General features: G+C 31.1%; 3 protein-coding genes across 3 annotated transcripts; 1 reads left to right on the plus strand and 2 right to left on the minus strand.

Moving 5' to 3' along the window:
* The first annotated feature begins 331 nt into the window (after positions 1 to 331).
* On the plus strand, positions 332 to 4,265 carry LOC101511129 (homeobox protein ATH1). Its single transcript, XM_004498855.4, has 6 exons — positions 332 to 610; positions 1,041 to 1,147; positions 1,317 to 2,450; positions 2,950 to 3,305; positions 3,670 to 3,730; positions 3,875 to 4,265. Exons 3-6 carry the CDS (start codon positions 1,434 to 1,436, stop codon positions 4,037 to 4,039), a joined length of 1,599 nt encoding a protein of 532 aa, XP_004498912.1. The 5' UTR covers positions 332 to 610; positions 1,041 to 1,147; positions 1,317 to 1,433; the 3' UTR covers positions 4,040 to 4,265.
* A 1,160-nt stretch (positions 4,266 to 5,425) lies between these two features.
* On the minus strand, positions 5,426 to 10,552 carry LOC101511661 (protein NDL2). Its single transcript, XM_004498856.4, has 11 exons — positions 10,315 to 10,552; positions 8,925 to 9,024; positions 8,353 to 8,450; positions 8,099 to 8,187; positions 7,802 to 7,862; positions 7,630 to 7,716; positions 7,475 to 7,552; positions 7,340 to 7,396; positions 6,583 to 6,638; positions 6,147 to 6,282; positions 5,426 to 6,038 (listed from the first exon to the last, which is right to left on the minus strand). Exons 1-11 carry the CDS (start codon positions 10,378 to 10,380, stop codon positions 5,817 to 5,819), a joined length of 1,050 nt encoding a protein of 349 aa, XP_004498913.1. The 5' UTR covers positions 10,381 to 10,552; the 3' UTR covers positions 5,426 to 5,816.
* A 6,519-nt stretch (positions 10,553 to 17,071) lies between these two features.
* Positions 17,072 to 22,061, minus strand: LOC101511982 (uncharacterized). The gene is made up of 5 exons (XM_004498857.4): positions 21,030 to 22,061; positions 19,421 to 19,473; positions 18,305 to 18,471; positions 18,058 to 18,209; positions 17,072 to 17,795 (listed from the first exon to the last, which is right to left on the minus strand). Exons 1-5 carry the CDS (start codon positions 21,808 to 21,810, stop codon positions 17,425 to 17,427), a joined length of 1,524 nt encoding a protein of 507 aa, XP_004498914.1. The 5' UTR covers positions 21,811 to 22,061; the 3' UTR covers positions 17,072 to 17,424.
* Positions 22,062 to 22,591: the final 530 nt, after the last annotated feature.

A 22,591-nucleotide genomic window follows, 5' to 3' on the forward strand; every position in this document is an offset into this window, starting at 1 on the left:
ATAATCATTCTATCTCACAATAAATATTATCACAATAAAGATGAAAAATAGATATAGAAATGGCAAAATGAAAAAAGTATAGACACAGCTGGAATAAACAGAAGGCTAGGTACGTTGTAGTAGGAGGGCATGACACAACACAACACAACAAAACAGTGTAATTTTGTTCGCATCACACGCCAATTTGTTTAGTTGCAACGTTTGCTGAAAAACTTGTCTTTTTTTTTCTTTCTTTTACTCTATCATGTATGTAACTTTTTTTCTATTCAAGTTACCAACTTGTTTTATAAATAGCTTTAAAAAGCAAAAATGTTTTCTTTTTCTTTCAGTTCTGAAACCACCCTGCTATGAACAGAGAGAAAGAATCCAAATTTTTCAGATAGATATATTTTCTTTTTTTCATTTTGCAGTGATTCAGATAAGTGATCAGAGAGAGAGTGAAAAGATGGGCCCTCTAAAGCCTGAAACAGAAATGAGTGGCACTGCACCAAAGACTATACACTGTATCCTAATGCCAATGTTAATGTTATTGTTTCTCTCTCTTTCCTTGTTTTATTTGTTTGTGGTTTTTCTATCTTTTTCTATCTCTTTCATTTCCATCTATGCATAGGTGAATAACTAGTTTCTTTCTCTCTCTCTCTCTCTTATGTTTTTTTATACTATAGTTTTTTACGCTCTTCAATGCTTTTTGTTTTTCTTGAGATGGTTTTTTTTTCTGTATGATGTAAAGTTTTGAGCTTTAGTGTGTTTTGGAGTTGTGATATCAATAAATCTTGATGGGATCTGTGAAAAATGAAAATGTGCTTTTGGGGTTTGGGATACTTGAATTAAAATATTGATAATGTTCATGCAAATTGAACCAATGCATGCTCTTGATGTTGACCCTTTTTAGTATTAGCATGGTTTTTGCTTCTTATTCTTGTTTTCAAACTAATTCATAGCCTTTAAGACCAAGTTCTATGATGATTTATTCTGTGAAATGTGAAACTAGCAATGCTTATATTTTTGTTTATTTTTCTTGCTGCTTTGTGGTTTTCTAGGTTCTCACAGATGGAAAAACAACTAGAAATCCTGAAAAGAAGTTGTCAAATGTTTGGATTTTGGAAGATTTATGTAAATTATTTGAAGGGTGGTAACTGATAGATAGGTTGGTTCACTTGTTTTTGCTGATGAGCATACAATTGTTACTTTGGTTTTCTCTTAAAAATCATTCTTGAGATTAAGTAATATTCAGTGGAAAAACAATCTTTTTCTATTAATTTTTACCTTCTAACTTTCATGATATCTAAGTTTCATTTTCTTTTTCTTCTTTGTAGAATTTATCTGTCATGCTGTGTCTATTTTCTTTGAGAGCAAGATAGAGATGAATGGTGTTGTGAAAGCACGTTGAAGTGCCAAGTACCACTTGTTAACTTTTCCTAATTGTTTTCTCAATGGAGAATGATGTGTATAATGCTCCAATGAACATTTCTGGCCAAATTTCTAATGTCATTGAAGATATCACACATCATCTCACACAAAAGCCACTCATTCATTGCTATTCATTTGACCTTAATAACCAAAACAACATCATAAATGGTATTCCAATACTTTCAAGTGGAGAGCAAGATCAACATGATGTAAGTAATGGGCATGTTGATGCTGTTAGCTTCATAAATCATGCTACTATTGCTGATTCTAGTTCATTTGTTACATCACACGGAAGAACTATTGTAGGAGATGCTTCAAATCTCATTGTTAATAGTGAATTTCAAAGGCCAATTCATTCTGTTTCAATTCCTGCTAGAATTGGTCTTCAAGAGAATTTAGAAGCTTTAGGGACATACATGTTCAATAATTGGCATGATAACTCAAACTCAAACCCTTTGTGTTCATCTTTTGGTGATGGAAATGGATTCATGCCGTCATATTCATCGATACCGAACATTGATCCGAATGGATGGCAATCATCTAATGTTGCAAACTTAACAAATCTTGCTTATAGTTCCTCTAATTGTAGCAATGAGCTTTCACTAAGTCTTGCAACATCTCCAACTTCAGGTCAGTGTTCTGAGATTAGTTGCTCTGATTTAACACATAGCATGAATGGAACAACAAGATCAGGTTTGGAACAACCCTCATGCAGTAGTATGGAACTTTCAATGAGTTTAGGGTCTGATAAACATGTTAGATTTTCGCCTGCCATTTTAGGATCAAGATACCTTGCTGTGATTCAAGAAATACTTGTTCAAATTGCAACATATTCATTTGAAAATCTTGATGAGATTAATTATTCGGCTTCTGGTGTTAGAGGACGGGGAAATAAATCAACTTCTTATTCCACAACGAAGCGAAGGATAGGAATGAATCACGACACGAGTTCTATGTCAGAAGAAGCTTATGCAGATTCTTCATTGCAAAGGCATACTTCTGAATCAAAGAAATCTCAACTGCTGATGCTTCTACAGCTGGTACATTGCTAACCTCTTGCATAACATTACATTATATTCATTTGGCATTCATAATATCGATTATGGTCTTGGTTGTGTTAGTATATGTTTGAATTCACTTTTGCATGTGCTCAAGTAGAATTGATTTAGCTTCCAAAATTGATTCTAACTTAAAGTTAGAATCTGGAATTTTTTCCTCTAAAGTTGATTTTTATTCTCAAATTTGTTGTTTAACTCAATTTTACAATAATTAATCTATGCATAAATCACTTCATTCAACTGACCTTTAGTCATAATCAATTTTACTCGAGCACATGCAAACCGGAGAACCAAAAACATACAAAGACATGTAAATATTTCACTTTGCAATATTTACTTTTCCTGTTGGAATTTATGGTTTGGAAAGTTTTATAATACTATTTCAGGACAAAAGTTTCAAAAACAAATTGTGTGATGTTGAGAGGTAATATATGAAAGTTTTCATCCCAACATGATGATATTAGTCTTGTTTTTTACTTAGGTGGATAATCAATATAGTCAGTGTTTGGATGAGATTCACACTGTCGTATCTGCATTTCATGCTGCTACTGAGCTTGATCCACAAATACATGCGCATTTCGCTGTCAAAACGGTTTCTCTCTTATATAAGGACTTGAGAGAGAGGATTAGCAATCATATTCTTGCCATGGGATCGAATTTTAACAGCTCATGGTCAGAAGAGGATAAGGAACTGTCTGTTGAAACTTCATTCATTCAAAAGCAATGGGCTCTCCAACAGCTGAAAAAGAAAGACCAGCTATGGAGGCCTCAAAGGGGCTTGCCAGAAAGATCTGTTTCGGTTCTACGCGATTGGATGTTTCAGAATTTCCTCCATCCGTGAGTAGCTTTAATGGAACATATAATCAAAGTTTTAAAAAAATTTCTTCAACTGCAATTGCGGCCACAATGTCAAGGTTTTTTAGAAATGCATGACCGGATTGTGGTTGCATCATAACTGCAATTGTGATTGCATCAGTTACATTTCTCTGAATTTTCTACAATATCAACCAATTGCAACGGAACTGCCACTACAATTTAAAACCTTAGGCTATAATCATAGGAACATTAATGAATTTGAAATTTGTGCATGTAGTTAACCTTAAATGCATGAATCCTGATCCTCTACAACTGTTGTATGGTGCAACAACTGTAGGGACCGTAATTTATTGTATTTAGCTAACTACGATGTAATGGATTTCAGGTATCCTAAAGATGCAGAGAAGCATTTACTTGCAATAAAAAGTGGATTGACTAGAAGCCAGGTACTTAAGGCTATTGTTACATACATACCTTAATCCTTGTTTGTTTGGAACGAAAAATGTAACCTCTATTTTATAGAAGTTTTGAAACATTTTGTTGTTCTTTATTGATAATGCTTAGTGTTGTATTTGTGGTTGGTTGAACAGGTATCCAACTGGTTTATAAATGCGCGTGTTCGGCTATGGAAACCATTGATTGAGGAAATGTATGCTGAAATGAATAGAAGAAAAGTTTGTCGAAACGAAGGGGAAAATGAGAGTAGTGAAAGAAGTAGGATAAGCATGAACAATCAAATGTTTAATATCAATTGAAGATGAAGAAAGTAACATCATATGAAGCATTATCTTTTGGTTTTTAATTTTGGTTCATGTAAGAAACACAACCAGAATTGTGCATAATGCTCTACTTAGTTGGGAATTACTATTATATGAGGAGTTATAGTTCTCTTGAAAAACATGTTCATTATCAAGACTCAGTTGACAATATAGAATATTAGTCAGCAGTACAAAATTTATATATTATTTTGTTTTAGAGTAATTGAAGGCAAGAGAAGTGATACAAATTCTGTTTTGGGGCCTCAGTTAAAAATCAAATTGACAGTGCTTGGGTCAAATGAGTGAAAAGCTAGATGGTTGAATTATGAAATAGCTAAATATATATTTTTTCAAATAAAATCAGTCCTAAGTTGAGACTAGTTTATTGTTTCTGTAAAATATTTCCATAGCAGTTTTTGCCTATACAATCTTCAACATTTGTCCTTGTAGAAATGCTTAAATCATCTTTCCTAATATAACTATGAATGAGTTTTCTCACTAGAGATTTCTTGATAAAGAGATTTAGGGTGGCAACTGCCAACTTAAAATGTCCAATATAACTTTGTCGATTATGAATTATGTCATTTTACTCTTGTAAAATCAAGGAGACATCATTATGCACTAGGAATTGGGATTTGAATCTCCTACAGAAGGATCCATTTCCTAGAAGTTGTCTGATTTATTCAGATTTTAATCTAACATTTACCTAAATAAAGACCAGCTTTATATCATAGTTCATATGCTCGTCAGCTTTATATATTTTTTTGTTCTTTTTGTGCCTTCCTTTTCTTGCCAACTAAATAATCCACATTTTCCAAAGTGAGATGTGTATATATGGGTAAAAATAGGTAAAGCTATGCTAGGTTCTCATAAAAATGTATGAATTTATTTTATGAAATGCTAGCATGAGAAGGATCTGTAACTGACCATTGCCATTTTTTGAGAGGTTAGCTTTATAAATAAAAGAAAAGATATATTTTATAGTTAAGAGAAAAGATACAATATGTAGTTAAAGATTCAAAAATACATAATAATTTAAATGTACGACAATTTAATTTCTTTTTATAAAAAAACTATTCCACATAAAATGAATGCATTATATAACTTTTACAGTTGAAAGTTGAAAAATCTGAGTATTATAAATAGTAACAGATTCATTTGAAGATATCGAAAATGCTTAAATTACTTGTTTTTATCAGCGATGGCAACCTTTTAAACGTGGACTTGCAGTGACAGCCTTACGTGCAAAAAGAGCACTTATCAAATTTGGACTTGCAGGAAGGGACCACTGTAAACAGATAACATATGAACAATATGACTTTTCCATATGATAAGATGCATTAACAATTGAACCGCATTGAAAATGCAGACAAAATAATAATATAAACATTGAAAAAAATGTCTATTGCCGACAACATTTTCAAAGCAGGAGATAGACTTTTTATGCCTCCATGTTTGCTTTACAAATTGTAATCACAACCTTTAAACAAAATTAAATACAAAAACAACAATTCTGAAGCTGTCAACTTAAGGCTTCAGACTCATTAACTAAAATCTATGATTACAAATGAATGAATAACTATCTGTTCGTTTCTTCTAATCTCTTGCTTTTTCTTTCCTTTTTGTTGATATCTTATTTTCTTATCCCATTATCTACAACCATTTGGCATTCCCCATTTCATCAGATCTCCCACTATTCATAGAAAAATGATTTTGTTCCATAAACAGATCAAATGGGGAAGCAAATTGCCAAACAACCATTATTCGTCTACTTCTAGAGTTCCATAGATATTCTTGTCTTTATTGGTTTCAATTTCAAACCCATACTCTCTGGTGAAAAAAGCTCTGGAGAAATGCAAGATGGACTCAATGGACTTCTTGGGCTGACACTCAACTTAGATGGCCTGTACAGACCATATCCCATGAGAAAGTACTCCATCGGTATTAACATGGCGTGGGGCTGCTCCTCTGTCACCATTGACCCGCATGCTTGAACCTGTAGCTCCACACCAACAGCTATTAAATATAAGCTCATTCTGATATTCTGATATGGTATATATACATTATCACTTCATATTAAAAGGAAATTGAACTATTTACGTACCTCAACTAAGGCACTGAATCGTCTATCTAACTTTGAAGTGATATGGAGTGCCTCTGAGTGAAATGGAGACATATCCCCAACAAAAATTAGTGAACGGCAATGTAATTTTCTCAATCCTTCACTTAGGTCAGGTCTCCTGTAAGATGCCAAGACAGTTAAATAAAAATGGAATATGTCCCTAAGAAAGTAGAAACATGAACATTGCAATCCAGGGTCATCCCTAAACATGTTGAACTGAATTGTTGGTATTTCACTGTGTACCAAAACAGGTGATTTATCAGCCATGAATACAAGTATATATGATTAATTTCTGAGTTGTGTTGTTGCAACCTTAGAAATAATTAACATGTTGCAGATAATGAGAAATCATCACTTTTAAAACACCTGACCCTCAAAAAGAAAATGAAAATCACCACCTTGAAGTAAATCATCATACCCATTAATGGCTTCAAGGAACCGCCACACATTCAAGCTCTGCCTCTCATCCAACGACTGTCAGAAAATATCAAAATAGACTCAGACAAGGAATGTTCAGCATCATAAAACCAGCAACAAGTTAAACCCAGGGTGAAGTTTAACACAATCAAATTAAGAGATTTCCCCACCGTGGTCAAATGCACATTTTACTGTTGATATAATAGTTATAAAATCAACAATCACAATTTTCGAAGGGCGCTCTGATTGTAAGATGAGTCGAAATTTGAATACTTATAAACGGAATGGGGCCTAGAGACATTTGGATTCAAAGAAAATTATGAGAGAAACTGAAATAAATATATACTTACATATGTGTGTGTGTGTCATGTTTATTTGTTGCTCTGGAAGTCGCTTATTACTATAAACGCATCATTAATGCAAATTATAGAGCCAAGTGATGCTCGTCTAGTAAGGAATCAATTGAGTAAGAGAGACATAAAAAAAGAAGTGAGGACATGCAGACAAGCTTTTTCGGTAGGTAGAAAAGGGGGAAAGTGAGGAAATGATCATAATTTCCAAATACTATTGATTTGGGTATCAGTGACGTAATGTTGATACCTCGGAGCGAAATTATAAATTACTGAATTACCATATGGGAATGGCTAATAATGCAGGTCATATGTGCATTTGACTGTGGTGGGCAAATCTATTTGTTGGCCCATGTTAAATGCCACTTAAACCCAGTCACTACATGGAAAAAAAATACATAGACTAACCCTTCGGCATGCTTTGACTATATCTGACTCCAGTAATTGAGCACCACCACGAATTTCCTATCATCACAAATAAAATTAAATAACTCAGCCTAACATTGGGAGTAGAACAAGAAATGCTTTTGGACGTAAATATACCTTGCTAAAGTACCGCTTCAGCAATATTTCCTTTACCACCCCACACATGCCATAAAAGTATAGTAAATTTGACATGACCTGCAAATATTACAATTTCTTTAGCAAAAAGTGAGATGATTTTTTACATAAAGAATCTTTCAGCATAGGAAAGGAACCTTGTTGTACAACCATTCAGACCAAGATGGTTCTTTACATAGAGGAGATACAAGTATCAAACCAAGCACACGTTGTCTATATTTCATCTGTTGTCAAGAGTTGGAAAAATATGTAAGTAATTTCAAGTCATTTAAGAGAGGACAGGGAAGGGGGGAACGCATGAAAACTTACAGCAAATAAGGTAAGGATGTAAGCCCCAGCAGTTACTCCCATACACATAACTGCATTAAGACTGAAAAAAAAAAAGTAGGGTCAGATCCCAAGATGCATGGAAGATTAAATCATCTGCTAGAATCAGTTACACAAATTATTGATCCATCACTATCAATCTGTCCATTACAGAAGGAACTTGAAACTGTCAACATTGTAAAAAAAACAATATTTAAAGCCAAATGGAGATTGCTTTAAAGAAATTACTCCATGTCACTAAATGGAAAGAAATTGCTGATTAAGCTTGAACACACTCACCCAAAAAAGTTAAGCACCTCAGCTATTTGATCAGCTAAGTCATCTACTGATAGAATAGGGTAATCCGGATCAATTGCAGCAGCTCCCAACTGCAATAGCTCTTGAAGAAAGCACAAGATGATAAGCAACCAGGTAAACTATAAACATTCAACAATATATATATATATATATATATATATATATTAATAACAGTATGGACATATGAATCAATCAACCAATATCATAGCAAAGTTTCCAGATATAAATCTACAGACCTCATGCCCAGGTGGACTAATGTGATATATGCAAAAATTGTGGAGCAGCAAGTAATATGCTTCGGGACAAAATAATAACCCTTGAAAGCAGGAGACGTCTGATGATGAAACCACACACAGGAAAAATAAGGGTTAGATTGTCAGTATATAAATGAAAGAAACGCACGAAATTAATTATTTCTAAGAAAAGCCACAAAACAACATCTAGAGTTGATTTTTTTCTAAATAAAACCTTTTAGGAGAAAAGGTTGACTACTCATATTAGAAATATGTTAATGAGTAAGCGAAACGTATTTTTAAGAGGGTAAAAGAGCAAACGTTTTTTATGAAGACTGCGCTACATATTTTAGAACCAGCGACCACCAGATTGTCAAAATTAAACCTACTGAAATGTACAAGATACACATAATGATCAAGATATATCAATAAATACTGTAATTTTCAGACAATTAAATTCAACGTTCTAATAAAAAAATTAAGGAAAAAATAAATCAAGATATATGCAAAGCCCTCTAGTTATAAGAAAAGAGAGTCGAGGGTTCTATAAAAAACCCAAAACCCATTTAACTTACAATTTAAACCCAAATCAGGGTAAGTGATAAGAGCTGGCTTGTCCTGGTCTCCATACACAGCAACAGAGACAGAACCGTGACATGTTCTGATAATATGTTCCTGCAGAGACATACAAGTAGCATATCAATCAGTAACAGCACATCAAGTTGGCAAAAAACAGACAATAAATGGCTTTCGATTATACCATTGCATTTAAAACAACAAATACTAAATAAAAGAGGAGCAAAACAGGTCATCGAGCATTAGATGTTTTATAGGAGCTCGAATTTATGGTGGCAGTGAAGAAAATCAAGTTTGAAGCTCCATTCAAGCGTCATCACAAAAGTTTAAAGGTTGCCAGAAAAATTGCAGACGTTAAAGAAGATTTAAAACATAGAAACCCTAAATCATGTCTGCACAGATAGCTACGAAACGAAATGAGAAAAATTCTTTGAGGGTTCCTTCAACACATGAAATGGAAGTCGGGTGTAAAGATGCAGTTCATAACATGAAGGTTTCCAAACCTTTCAAGGCAGCAACACATATATAGCATCTGAAGAGGTACCTTTTTAATCAAAATTACTTCACTCGAGCCTACGGTTTTAACAAAAGGTTTATGAGTCTGTGACCACGTTCTAGGCCACGACACCAAGTTTTTTTGTGTCTTTGCAGCCGCAATGCAGCTGCCATTGAGGAGACAACAGCAGCTTCCATTGACCACAGTTCTTTGCAATATCAATAATCGCTTTTCAACTACGGCCAATAACGCACCAGAATTCTCTATAATACCAAGAATCACTTTCCGACCACAACGTTTCCGAGACTGTGTTTTAAAAACCTTGTGTAGTAGCCACTATATATTGTCATTGGAAAAAAAATAGTATGACATAAAAAGTTTACAAACACAATCCTATTTCTTCAATTCATCCAAAATCATGATAACACAGACTCAATTATCTTCCTTCACTGAATCTTCAAATCTTTAAAAAAAAATTAAAACTCTTAACTCATATCGAAAAGTGAACTAGTAGCTAATAGCTATAGCTATATGAAGTAACCTTTTAACACCTAAACCATAGAGAATCACAAGTTCACATTATTCCTGAGTTTTTACATCAAGCTTAATTCATTATCAGGTATCATTTCATCGATCACACAAACGCAGAGAATCAAAACGACATCAACAACTATCGTTTTCGCAAACAAGTTAATAAAAGCTCAAAAACACAATTTAAGCCATTCTTAAGAGAACAAAATACTCAACTCCACACACAAACAAAAAAAAATCAATATAACAAAAAACGGTTAAGAAATCAAAATAAAAAATTAAAAGTAAAAGAAGATAAATGAATAAGAGAAAAGAAAATAAAAAGAAGAAAATGATTATGGAGAATGCAGATAGAAAGATGCCTTAGGTGAAGGAGAGATGGAATCCATGTCCACCGACACTGAATCGGTTGGTGTTGAATCAGCCATGTGAATAGTGAATTAGAGTTTCAATTTGAAATCGCGTTTTGCGTTTCGCGTTTGGAAATGCAGTTTGTGAATTGGATTGGTTTGGTTTGGTTCGATTTGATTATATATATGGCATTGGCAATAAGAACAAACAAAAAAATAATCGCGGCGTGTATTGAGTTTGAGTTTTTTTGTTGTTGTTGTAACTTCTGGTAATAATTAAATAATTAATTAAATTAAACTCGAGCGAGTCAAAACCGAGTCACCGACGATTCTAAATCACGAGCGGTCCGCATCGACAGTTGGAACCTGAGACTCTGGTTCAATTAACCACACTTGGGTTCGCCGACATTTTCTTTTTCTCTTTTTTAATTTTTTCCTTAATATCTTTTATATATAAACATATTAAGTTATATTTTTTTAAAATATTATTTCAACAAAATTAAAATTTATGCATATTTAAGTATTATTAGTTTACATATAGAAATTTTAAAATTAAAAAGAAAATATCAGTTGCTTTGCACTAACAATATATAATAAAAGCTTTACATAATCATTTAGTCATAGGTCAAAAAGTTGATCTAAATATTTAGATTACTTTTTAAATATTCTTTAATTCACTTTTACTATATTTTGATAAAAATAGAATATATTGAAAAGTGATAATCTCACTAGACCAAACATTAACAGAAGTATCTTTATTATAGTGAAGTATACAAAATGTTTTTAGTTAATTAACAAAATTAGAATGTCACATTTAAAGAACAAAATTAAAATATTCTTCATAAAATATAATATTGAGTTGTATTTACACATGTTCCATTTTTACTTGATTGCTTGCAAAAAAGAATTGAAGATACTACATATTTGTGTTTTTATACGTAAAATGTTAATATAATTCTAAATTAGTGGGTTGTTTTATGAAATTAGATTTTACTATTTATATAATGATTTGGCGGATAATTTAAAAAATATTTCTATAAATGCATTTGATTTTTTAGGTTTTCTCTGCTCTACATAAGACTCTGGAATATAATTTATTTAATTTTTAACTCATATAAAATATACTGAAAGAATAAATAATGTTGAGATTTTTCAAGTTGACTTACTTGTAATTTTAATTATTTTATTATTATTAATTTATAAAATTGTCCCTTTTTTAAATATCGACACTTTTGTGTCTCTCAAATCTTTTAACTAAAAAAATAATGATTTGACATATTTTAATGACGTGACATACAATTTTATAATATACGATCATTTAAATATATTATTTAATTATATTTCATTAATTAAATTAAAAATATGAATATTTTTGAAATTAAAATCTAAATTTATATGATATTTTATTCTAATTTCATATATATTAATCTAATCATTTTACATCACCATACATATAAATATGTCACGTTATTTAAAACATCACACATCATTATTTTTTAATTAAAGTATCAAAATAGATGATTAAAATTGTTGACTTTTAAAATAGAATAACCAATTTGGATAATAAGTAAAAATAGAAGAATTAAAATTACAATTAAACCTTTTTAATTTTATAATTATATTAATTGCTCAATTTTTAAGTAACTAAGGAACTTAAGTTAAGAAGAACAATTTAAGAGAACTTAGTTTAATTAAATCATAGTTGGAACTCATTGTCTATCAAATTAAATGTTCATAACTTTATGTATGATTTAAAAAAAAAAGATCAAATCACAATTTTTTAACTGTTTTTATTTTTAATGTTTTGCTTTTTTTTCTTTGTTGTTGACAATTTTAATGTTTTATTGAACGTATTATTATTCTATAATCTCTTATTTAAAAAATTAGCTTTTCAATTATATCTCTAAAGATATATGTTGATTAAAAAAAAGTATAACTAAGCTAAAAAAATATAATACAAAATTAAAATGCAATTATTTATTAAACAAAATAAACTTGAAGTGAGTATACTATTATTTTTTTAAACAATATATTTCTTGTCAAAATATTTTAATTAACCAAAAGATATATACTAAATAAATAAAAAGAGATTAATTTTTTCAATGTCATGATTAATAAAAAGCCGTTAATAAATAACAATCATTTATATATAAAATTTTAGAAATACTTATTATTAAAATTCAATGTTTTTATTGATATGATAATTATATAATGTTGAAAAAAAAATACATTAATAGTTATAAATTAAATTTATATTCGTATTTTTTATAGTCCACTTATTTAACTTTGAGAAAAATTTATATATTTTTTTTAAAAAAATAGTAGTGTTATTTGAACATCAAAAGTCTTGACGATATATGTGATTACAAGATAAAAGTGCATCATTTATTATTGTTGTAATTAAAACAACGAGAAGAGAATAATAATAATAATAATAATAATAATAATAATAATAATAATAATAATAATAATAATTTATCTAAACCATAAATACTTTGTAGGATATTATTTGTATATCCTCATAATATTTTCAAAAAATGTTATCAAATAGAAAAACTATTAATGTTTTTAAATTCATCCAAAATTTGCTTTATATAAGTAATTTGTATTTCAAAATCATATAGTTTTCACACTTCAATATATTAATAAATGTACTTATTTTTTACCGTGTTTTAACTAAAAAATAAAATTTAACACAAACAAATTTCTATACCAAGTTTTGTCCAAGCAAAATATGGTTAAGAGGAATTCTCCAATAAAGGTTATTCATAAATTATCCCATCAACATCAATCATTAATAAAATTTGTTGATATTTTACATTAATAATATGATGTTTTAAAAACAAATTTGTATTATGTGATATACTAAACATGCATATTTGTTTACGTAAAACTTGGTTCATTAAACAATTAAATCATCCGCAATAAATGAAGAAATAGATGGATTACATAAATAAATAAATAAATATATATATATATATATATATTAACAAAATATAATTAAATTATTATTTTATCTATAAAATAGGAATAAAATATTAAAATAATATAGATTTATTTGAAAATTATCAGATATCTTAAAAATAAAAAAGGTAGAACATTTTATATATATATTTCAATGTAGGGATATATTAGTTAATTTTTAAAAAAACACGATATATATATATAATCCGAAATACATTGCCTTCTGTATCCAAAAAAATAACAAGACAATGCAAATTTAACTAAACGATGAACAGAAAACATTAGCAATTCTTCTATCATGCTTTGACTTTAAAAAATTAAAATAGCTGCTAATCATGAGACAATCATCTAATAGCAAGCCAAAATATGAGTGATTGTTATATGCTTCTTGCAACCCACGAATGACACTAAGATAACTACCCTCAACCTTAACTTGATCGAAACCCAAATATAACGCAAGCTCAAATTGAAAGACTAACCTCAAATCTATAGTTAAAGTAATATTAAGATCAAATCAGACTTAAATATTTCAAGTGACTGTTGCCAAAACTAACTCATATGTCTCTAATAATAATGTGAATTTCCTTCATATTATTAAATTTTCCTTCAATATTGTTATCAATGCGATGAGTGATCTATTTACATTCCTAACTAATTTTTTTAGTGTATTTTCAATGAAATACTAATTATTTTATTCTATTTACATATTTAAACTAATTTTTTTCCAACTACATCTCTTAACTAATAATTAATGCATCACTTTCAAATCATTATATTTTATTATATATTTATGATAATTTTTAATAATAAATAATTAACGACGATACATTTTGAAAATTATTATACTTATTCATTTGTTTATTGGATTTCTTAACCTACGTAAAACAAATATTTTTTTAAAAAGAAATTAAATCTATATAAAACGACATTTGTTTTAACAAGTAATTATGTAAAAACAAGAAGAAGAAAAAAAAACACAAGCTTGTTATGAAAGTGTCTGGTCTTTTTATATTTCGGTGGTAAATGATTCCATGAGTTATTTCGTCATAGCCACCGACAATGTTACAAAATTTTCTTTGAATTATGATTATTATTTTTGTTTTTGGAAAGACATTATTATCAAGGATTTTATGTATTAAGCATTTATAAATCAAAGGTAGAAAGTCAGCACTCTAACAATCATGCATTAAAATTGCACTTTGAGACGTGTGTACCTTAACAAATAAAGATGGGCTCCACAACTTGATACATTGGGCAGAAATATCACTTTCAATTTGAATTGGAATTCCTTGTCCCCTACAATTTTACGTATAAGCTTAAATAGGAGTAATAATTCAATATCCAAGAAGAAAACAAAAGAAAGATTTAAATCATGTTGAGAATATGTAAAAGGATTATACCCATCGTGTCTATTTTCCCCTCTCAATGTCGACATGAGTTTCCCCACTCGAGAGGATGTTTTCAATATAATGTCAATTGAGAATTTTAACTTTGTTTTTTTTAATGAAATAATGGAAAATTTACGTATAAGGATAACTACGAGATTTTGAGTTCGAATTCAAAATATAATCTAGTTGTATATATTTTTAACCAAAACCAATTAATTTTTATACAAACTCCTATTCAATACATCTTGATGAAATAAGTTAAGATTCTCTAATAGTGTGTCTAGTGTTAGTGTAGTGACCACTAATGTTGAAAGACAACTACTTTTTCTTTTGACTGAATGGAAAGCCAACTACTTCAAAGAGGTCATTTTCTTTTTAATTTAATTGCAATAAATTCACTAAATGAATTAAGGACACAGGAATGAGGTGTTCAACATCTCTTCTCATACACACATAACTATAATAACGTCAGATCCAACGAAAACTATATAATATGTTCATTTTGTGAGGATGGAGATGCATTCGCCAAATTTTATCCGGTGATCGCACACGGGACAAATACGAATAATAAAAACATAGTGTAAGGCAATAATTCAAATTGAATTTAGAGTCAATGAAAACAAAAAAGAGCTTTGACTTTAGGTTCAACAAGACTGAGGACACGAATTAAAGTCGCATATATTGAAATGACTGATTAACTGGCTCAGGAATTTCGGACCTATCATAAGATTCTATAAGTTCAATTTCTTAATTGTGATTCTTTTTTTTAGTATAGAATTGATTAAACAAGCGTAAATCAATCATATGTGAATTCGGTTTCTAATCTAATCGATTGTAGTTTTTTGAATGTGAATTCAATTTCTAATCTAATCAATTGTCGTTTTCCGACGCTTGATTGTTAACTATAATTCATCAATTAGTGTGATGCTTAATACATACAATTTCCATTATTGACTCGATGATTAGTTATATAACATATCCAAAAAGACTAAATCGTGAGAGTACCTTGGAGTGTCAATAAAGGGTCAAAGATCTTAAATACGAAAATTTGGATATGTTAAGAAATATGAAGAAAAAAAATCTTTAAATTTAAGTTTATTCCAACATATATACAAATCTCCAAAAACTCTTGTAACAAAAGAACGTTAATTTTCATTAAGGATATATATCAATAATTTGTTGAAATCAACCTCATGTCAAAATTTAAAGGTAAATTAAAAATCTATGTGAAATGCTATATTGAAAAACGTGATATTGATAGAGACCAGAGGAATAGAATTAGTCAATCCACACCCAAATCAAATCATAACATTTTGAGATTATAGGCTATTGTATCATGAAATATATAGATATACTATCTCATATCGAGAAACTCAAAAGTTGCATCATGTTTTATTAGAGACATCAAAATAGATCGTAGTATTTGACTCAATCCTCCCCAGCCAAACTCGTTGATTGGTTGGACTCCACAAATCCACTGACCAACCCGAAATCCGAACTATCTGTACATCTATCATTTTATTTACTATCTTGACATATATCATTTTGTTTGTTTTTTAACAACAAAAAATAGATATACTTACCTAATTATGTTTATTATCTTCCTTTAAAATCACTTTTATAAGCTTTGGGATATTGAAAAAACCATTTATAAAAAGGATCATGTATCTCCTAAGAATACAACAAAAATAAAAAATTTATATTAAAAAAAATAAATTTTAAATTTTCAAAAATTAAATATACAATTCTCAATGTACTTTTCAATATAGTATATTTATCTTTAAATACTTAACAAATATTCTAAAAACACTTGTTAGTAAACTAAGATACACTTCCGATGAATTTTTGGTCAAGGACATCTACACACTGCAATAATGATTAGTCTTCTTTGAAAACTAAGATACACTAAATATTGGATAAAAAATAGATTAATTATTGTCATATCTGATAGGAAGCTAAAGGAGATAACTGAAATTAGATTATACACATAAGAATCGTCCTTATGAGACCCACAATGTAACCTCTTATTTGCCACTAGACACCTTAATGAATTGGATAGAGACTAAGGCTATGATCTGAAGTTCAGAGAGAAAGGGAGATGACGATTTTGAGAATATGGGAATGAGGAGGGTGAAAATCTCCAACCTTGCATAAGATTTTAGTTTTCTTCATTGAACTAAAACCCTACGATACATTATACATGGCAGCAAAAGAAAATGTATCTAATGTATGTATTGGAGAATAACATTGGAGGATTTTGAATAAGTTTTAAAATCCACTACATCTCTATCTTTCTCTGGCTCCTAACTCCCAAACAAAGTCAAAGTAATTGTTACGACAAAAAGAGACTAAAAGCTAAATCAACATATGAATAACGAACTAAAATATAAAAGCTGAATATTTAGAAGGATACAAAATATATTCAAATTTAATTACTTCTAACGTGTTTTAGTGTTTACTGGCTTCAAGACCAAGTCAGATGCTCAATGAGTACAGTTAGGTAATTTGAAGTTTCAGAGTACATTATGTCATGGCATTATGCCAACTAAGTTAAAATTGAAGGGCCCACTATGCTAGAGGATCTTGTGCTCAATGTTTCCTATTCAGTAGCAGCAAAAGTAACCAAAATGGATAGCCATAAAAAATTGCCAGCATTGCATCCTCTCATAACTTTTCATCAACTATATTGTACCATTACTTCCTAACCTTCCATTACTCCTAAGCTACGTGAAACCAAAATACCTCGCCACACTCCCACTATCCAAATCTATCATTGTTGCCTGAATATACAGGGGTTTCCTCTCACTGAATTCTCATGAAACTGACACCTCATATACTTTAGTTGTGCTTTCTTATCATCCTCAATTCCCTCTTTGCGTTTTCTAGTTCCATCTGTGGTGGCTGTGCTCGTTCTATCATCACCAGACAAACTTATGGTGTCCACAGCATCATGCATCTCTACATCACCACCACCAATTACATCTACCTCGGAGCCTTCATGTATACAATTTAAAAAGAGATGTTTGATCACCGGAAGCCTACACTCGGTTCTTGAAGTGAAAAAGAAAGCCTTTGCACGATGCTTGGCAGTTTGACAACCAAATATCGCCAATCCGTCTTCCTCGACAACTAGAAGCCATTCTGAGTATGAAATCACTAATCATTAGTTACGCAATAAAACAAAGGGATAAAAATCTGACAGACAAGAGGAAATAGACTATGCAAAATGGGCAGCTCATCTCAGTTAACCATAGTTGGAATCCAATCACCAACAACACCAATACAACTTGAAACTGCGTGCAACCACATTCAACTATACAGCTTGCTGGAATTTTTAAAAATTTAAAAGCCTCTTCTCAGTCAAAAGAATAACAAAATTTGAGGGGTAGTTGGAGGAACTCACTTATAAGAGCTATGGGAGTGGAAACATTTGGTCTGTTGATCTTTCTGTCTATGCCACTTTGACTAATAACCCAGTTAATCAATTGATTAGGAATGCAGGATCTACAGAAGGCATTTACATAAGAAGTAGCTTTCCCCTGATCACCATTTACCCTGTTGCCAAGCAGATTATGAGACTTATCAGCTGAGACATTATGGAAACACCTTCATAATTCATTCCTCAACGGTACAATAGGCTTTTATCATACCTAGCAGACTGGATAGCTAACTCAGAAACAAACAACCAATTAATAGCAAAATCTTTGAGGCTATTGGCATACAGTGAAACTCCGGTTTGAGGATTAATGAATGAATAATCCATCATCATCACAGAATTGTACAAGACTTCTTTTAAAAGAACTTCATTTTCAGAACCCTATAGCAAAACAACCAGTAGATTGGTGAATATAACAGCAAGAATTAGAAACGAGGAATAAAATGCATCATACACTTCTTGAAGGGAAATGAAAAAAGACATTCTATAACTAAAGAACTCAAATTACCGACAAAAGAAGGTTTCCCCGTATCGGAGTCAATGTTGAGAAGATTATGGCAATGAGTAATCAATGCTACTAACCAAGTAGTAGCCCCTTTTTTTTACTGGGAATATACATGAATAATTGGTGAACCACAATTATCATATGAACCACAATTATCAATGCTACTAACCAAGTAGTAGCCCCTTTATAATAAGTTTTAAAATTTTAACATCTAAATCATAAATATCCAATATTGCTGAACAGAATCGATATTTAAACTCCTGGTCTTACCTCAATTATCATATGAAGAATAAAACTTGAGTGCTAACTTTTTTCATTTTCATAAGGAGTAGGACCCAAAGCTCTCCTCACCTATACTCTATTATGAAAAATAGGTTTTCCATGCCGACAAAAAATACGCTTGGATGTTATCACAAGCTAACCAAAGATTTGTTTGGTAAATTATTAGATCAGAACATCAGTTTTGTTCTGTGCTTGGTGCATATAAAAAACAGAACAAAACAGGACCAGAGATGGAAAATCGGTATGTTTTAGTTATCTAAAAGGACGGAAAAAAGTGAACAAAATAGGTTGATCTAATTCATTCTGTCCACATGCCAAATGCTACTTAAGTAACCTATTTATAGAGGCAGTGGCATCATGACATGACTGGCCTTGGTTTAACCTGTGTCGAGTAGGCTAATATGAGGGCTTGAAATTATTTGAAATTAGTCTTACCCAGACATAGTTTCCTGGAGAAAAAGATAGGTGATTTTCCTGCAAGTCCTTAATTCCAAATTATAATCAAGTAATGCTAGATAAAAGACATGGTATGATGGTACTGACCAGCAAGGAGATCACTGGTAAAACTGGCTCCAACAAAATCCTGAAAAGGGTATCTGATATGCACCAATAAGCAGTCAGGAAGTACACACACGAAAACTGTAATGATGTCACCCCAGAAAGCACAAGGATTCGACCAATGTCAAGCTGAGAAATAAACAAATAAAGGTAAATCTTAAACTAAGAAAATTGACAATTTTGTATGATCAGATTGACCCATACAAATACAGGAGACAACTCTGAATGGATGGTTCATGAATGTACATCAAAACCAACCTGAGTATTAGGACATAGATATAAATGCTACCGTCACTCACTTTGACACTTTATCGCGGATATGGCCACGTCACACTTCTCTTTAAACTCAGTTACTTGTTTACAGGCTCACCATGTTTAGTTCTTTGTAATTCTTTTTTTTTATTATGTGCAAAAAATCAAAGGCTCTTGGTAAACTTTTTGCACGCCAAAATGTTTGTAATCTCATACACCACAGCTCAAGTACTCCATAGCTGCTGCGACCCATGATTAAATAACAGCAGAAGGAAGGATATGGACAGACATCAAACACAACAATCTGACACATAAAGCCAACCTTCAAGTTTCAGGCCCTAAATCATCTGCTAAACATCAACAACAAAAAAAACAAATCTTTTCCCAAATTTCACAAAGCCCAAATCAAATTATTCCAATAAAACTAGCAACTGTAGAGATCTTTCAACGGGGGCTTTTGAGGCGGTAAAGTCAATGGGTTAGGCACAGATGAGTTTCTTCCTTATGTTGTTATGGATCTTCTTCGGTCCTTCATTCGATAGCAACAATGGAGATGTTGAATTAGGGGTGCTTTCCAAATTCGCATATAAAGTATTTTGAGAATAATTTCAATATATTATTTAAAAATAAAACTCTAATAAATTCTTTAAACTTGTTCAACCGGTTACCATTTTAAAAGATTGAAAAATGAGTGACGTGGTCATATGCCCGTATCTGCGAGAGAGTGTCTAACCGAAAGTGTTAAAGTGACTGACAGTAGCATTTCTCAAATAAACAATCAAAATTAAATTTCATCAAGATCTGGCTTTCCTAAAATGCAGTAGAACCTAAATTCCAACATAATGAAAGAACATGATTATATATATAGATAGATAGATATATAGATAGATAAAGGCAATTGCTAACAAAGGCATCATTAGGGTGAAAACAGAAAACCAAAAAGTACATTAACTAAGAACAACAAAGTTATTCATTACATAGAAATTGTTATTAAGGTTGCTAAGGAAAAGAGAGAGAATGCATAACAATAAAAGGTTAAAGTCTTTATGAAAGTCGTTTTGAATTTATCATACCCCACCCCATTATCCACACGAGTCAATCATATACATTAATGTAATCACTTGAAAAACATCTAACTAGTTGTTATCAAAGCTATAGAAAACAGAATGATGCTGCTATTATGGCAACAACATCATATTTTTCCAATAAAATTGCACTAGCAACACAACTACAGTTGAGACTAACATAGCAGTGTTTGACCACGATTCACATTAACATTGAGGACTGCAACTGCAATTTAAAACCTTGCTAGTAATAAGTATGAGAAGTAACAAGTTCTTACCCAAAAAGTAAAAATTCTGAAACCCAGTCGTGATCTGAGCTGCAGAATCATGCAACTTCTTCTCCTTCTCCTCTTTTGTGATCCCCACATCAAAAATCAAACACATTTTCAATAAAAAAGCTTCAAACATAACAACCCCAGCCAAAAAGCCAACCTCACAACAACCCATTTCAATTCCCTTTCGAACTCCATCACTCACAAAAGGGAAAAACCCTTTCAAAAAATCACCAACCTCAAACAAACCACGACCATAATAACAATCACAAACAACCATCCAAACCGGTATCAAATCCACAAAATCCTCCTCCAAAAAAACAATCTTCCCATCATCACCTAAAACCCTCTCCTTCATACACAAAATGCTACAATAACTAACAACCCCATCTACCAAACCCTCAGTGTCACTCTTCATTTCTTTCTCATAAACCATCAAACGATAAAGCTCAAACACCAAAGGTGCGAGAACACCTATCCTTTTCATGGACACGCACCCATCAGAACACGAAACAAGCAACTGAAACAAACCCTTAACCGACGCTATTGAAGTTCTAGAAGCTTCTCTTCCCATTCCCAATCTATTATTGTGAAATTCGAGAGCGGAATAGAACCACACGAGTGGAATTGGAGGGTCTGGGGTTCTATGAAGCGTACGAGAAAAGATTGAACTAAAGTCACTGAAATCGGTGGTGCCTTTCCGGTGTTCTGCTATGAAACGATTGATTGATTCTCTGAGCATTGGTTGGTAGTAAGGTTGAAGTTGTTTCGACGGATTTTGGTTCATTTTTTGGAAGTGAGAAATTGTTGAAGCCTTGAAGGAAGTGATGGTGTTGCGAAGCGTGGAGACGAAAGTAACAGTTGTTGAAGAATCACTGAAATTCTGAGTTTGGTGCGGTGAGAGAGAAACCCTAGCTTTTGGTTTTGAGAGTGCTTCTGAATGGAGCTAGCACATGGAAATGGGAGGAGGGAATATGCACTTTCTTAACGGGAAACTTTTTTGAATTTCTTTTTTTTTTTCATCTTCTTCTCTAAAATTTTCAACACTTTATTAGAAGTGTTAATAAATTAAGACAAGTTTTACTATAATGTTAAATATATTAAAGGGAATAGAATGTTATAACTTGTTTATTCTATGTTTACTTTTACATAAACTTTTCTTTCTAATATTTAAAAAACACTTTATACAGATTTTTTTATTCAAAACACTTTGTGTAGAGTAAAGACACTGTTTTCCTGTTTATTCAAAACACGATACTGCATATAATATGAAAATTATTCTAATGCAAGTTTATGACATAAAATTATTCTAATCTTCATATAATATAATATGAAAATTTACAATACATACCCAAAAAAGTAATCTTAAACAACGTATTTTGGCTTAAATATTTCCAATCTTACTCGATTATCTTAGAAAATCATGTTTGGATGATTTAATCACAAACATCTGATAATTCTTGTAAAAAAAGGTTTTGTTTCGTATGATTCATTAATCAAATATTCAAATTTTAAATAATAAAAATACCAAGTATTCCTCCCTACCAAAAAAAGAAATACAAATTATT

Source organism: Cicer arietinum, chromosome 4 (assembly GCF_000331145.2).
Source record: "Cicer arietinum cultivar CDC Frontier isolate Library 1 chromosome 4, Cicar.CDCFrontier_v2.0, whole genome shotgun sequence".
In the NCBI taxonomy this organism is placed as follows: Eukaryota; Viridiplantae; Streptophyta; class Magnoliopsida; order Fabales; family Fabaceae; genus Cicer; species Cicer arietinum.

What these genes read in the sequence shown, in the direction of transcription:
- LOC101511129 (XM_004498855.4), top strand. Translation starts at nt 1,434, where the DNA reads ATGGAGAATGATGTGTATAATGCTCCAATGAACATTTCTGGCCAAATT. An exon ending in TGCTGATGCTTCTACAGCTG is followed by an intron (nt 2,451 to 2,949) that starts GTACATTGCTAA and finishes TTTTTTACTTAG; the next exon opens with GTGGATAATCAATATAGTCA. An exon ending in GTGGATTGACTAGAAGCCAG is followed by an intron (nt 3,731 to 3,874) that starts GTACTTAAGGCT and finishes TTGGTTGAACAG; the next exon opens with GTATCCAACTGGTTTATAAA.
- LOC101511661 (XM_004498856.4), bottom strand. Translation starts at nt 10,380, where the DNA reads ATGGCTGATTCAACACCAACCGATTCAGTGTCGGTGGACATGGATTCC. An exon ending in TTCCTTGAAGCCATTAATGG is followed by an intron (nt 6,283 to 6,582) that starts GTATGATGATTT and finishes GGCATCTTACAG; the next exon opens with GAGACCTGACCTAAGTGAAG. An exon ending in GATTCAGTGCCTTAGTTGAG is followed by an intron (nt 6,039 to 6,146) that starts GTACGTAAATAG and finishes GTGGAGCTACAG; the next exon opens with GTTCAAGCATGCGGGTCAAT.
- LOC101511982 (XM_004498857.4), bottom strand. Translation starts at nt 21,810, where the DNA reads ATGAACCAAAATCCGTCGAAACAACTTCAACCTTACTACCAACCAATG. An exon ending in TCAGAATTTTTACTTTTTGG is followed by an intron (nt 19,474 to 21,029) that starts GTAAGAACTTGT and finishes GGTGCATATCAG; the next exon opens with ATACCCTTTTCAGGATTTTG. An exon ending in CACTCCCATAGCTCTTATAA is followed by an intron (nt 17,796 to 18,057) that starts GTGAGTTCCTCC and finishes TTTCATACTCAG; the next exon opens with AATGGCTTCTAGTTGTCGAG.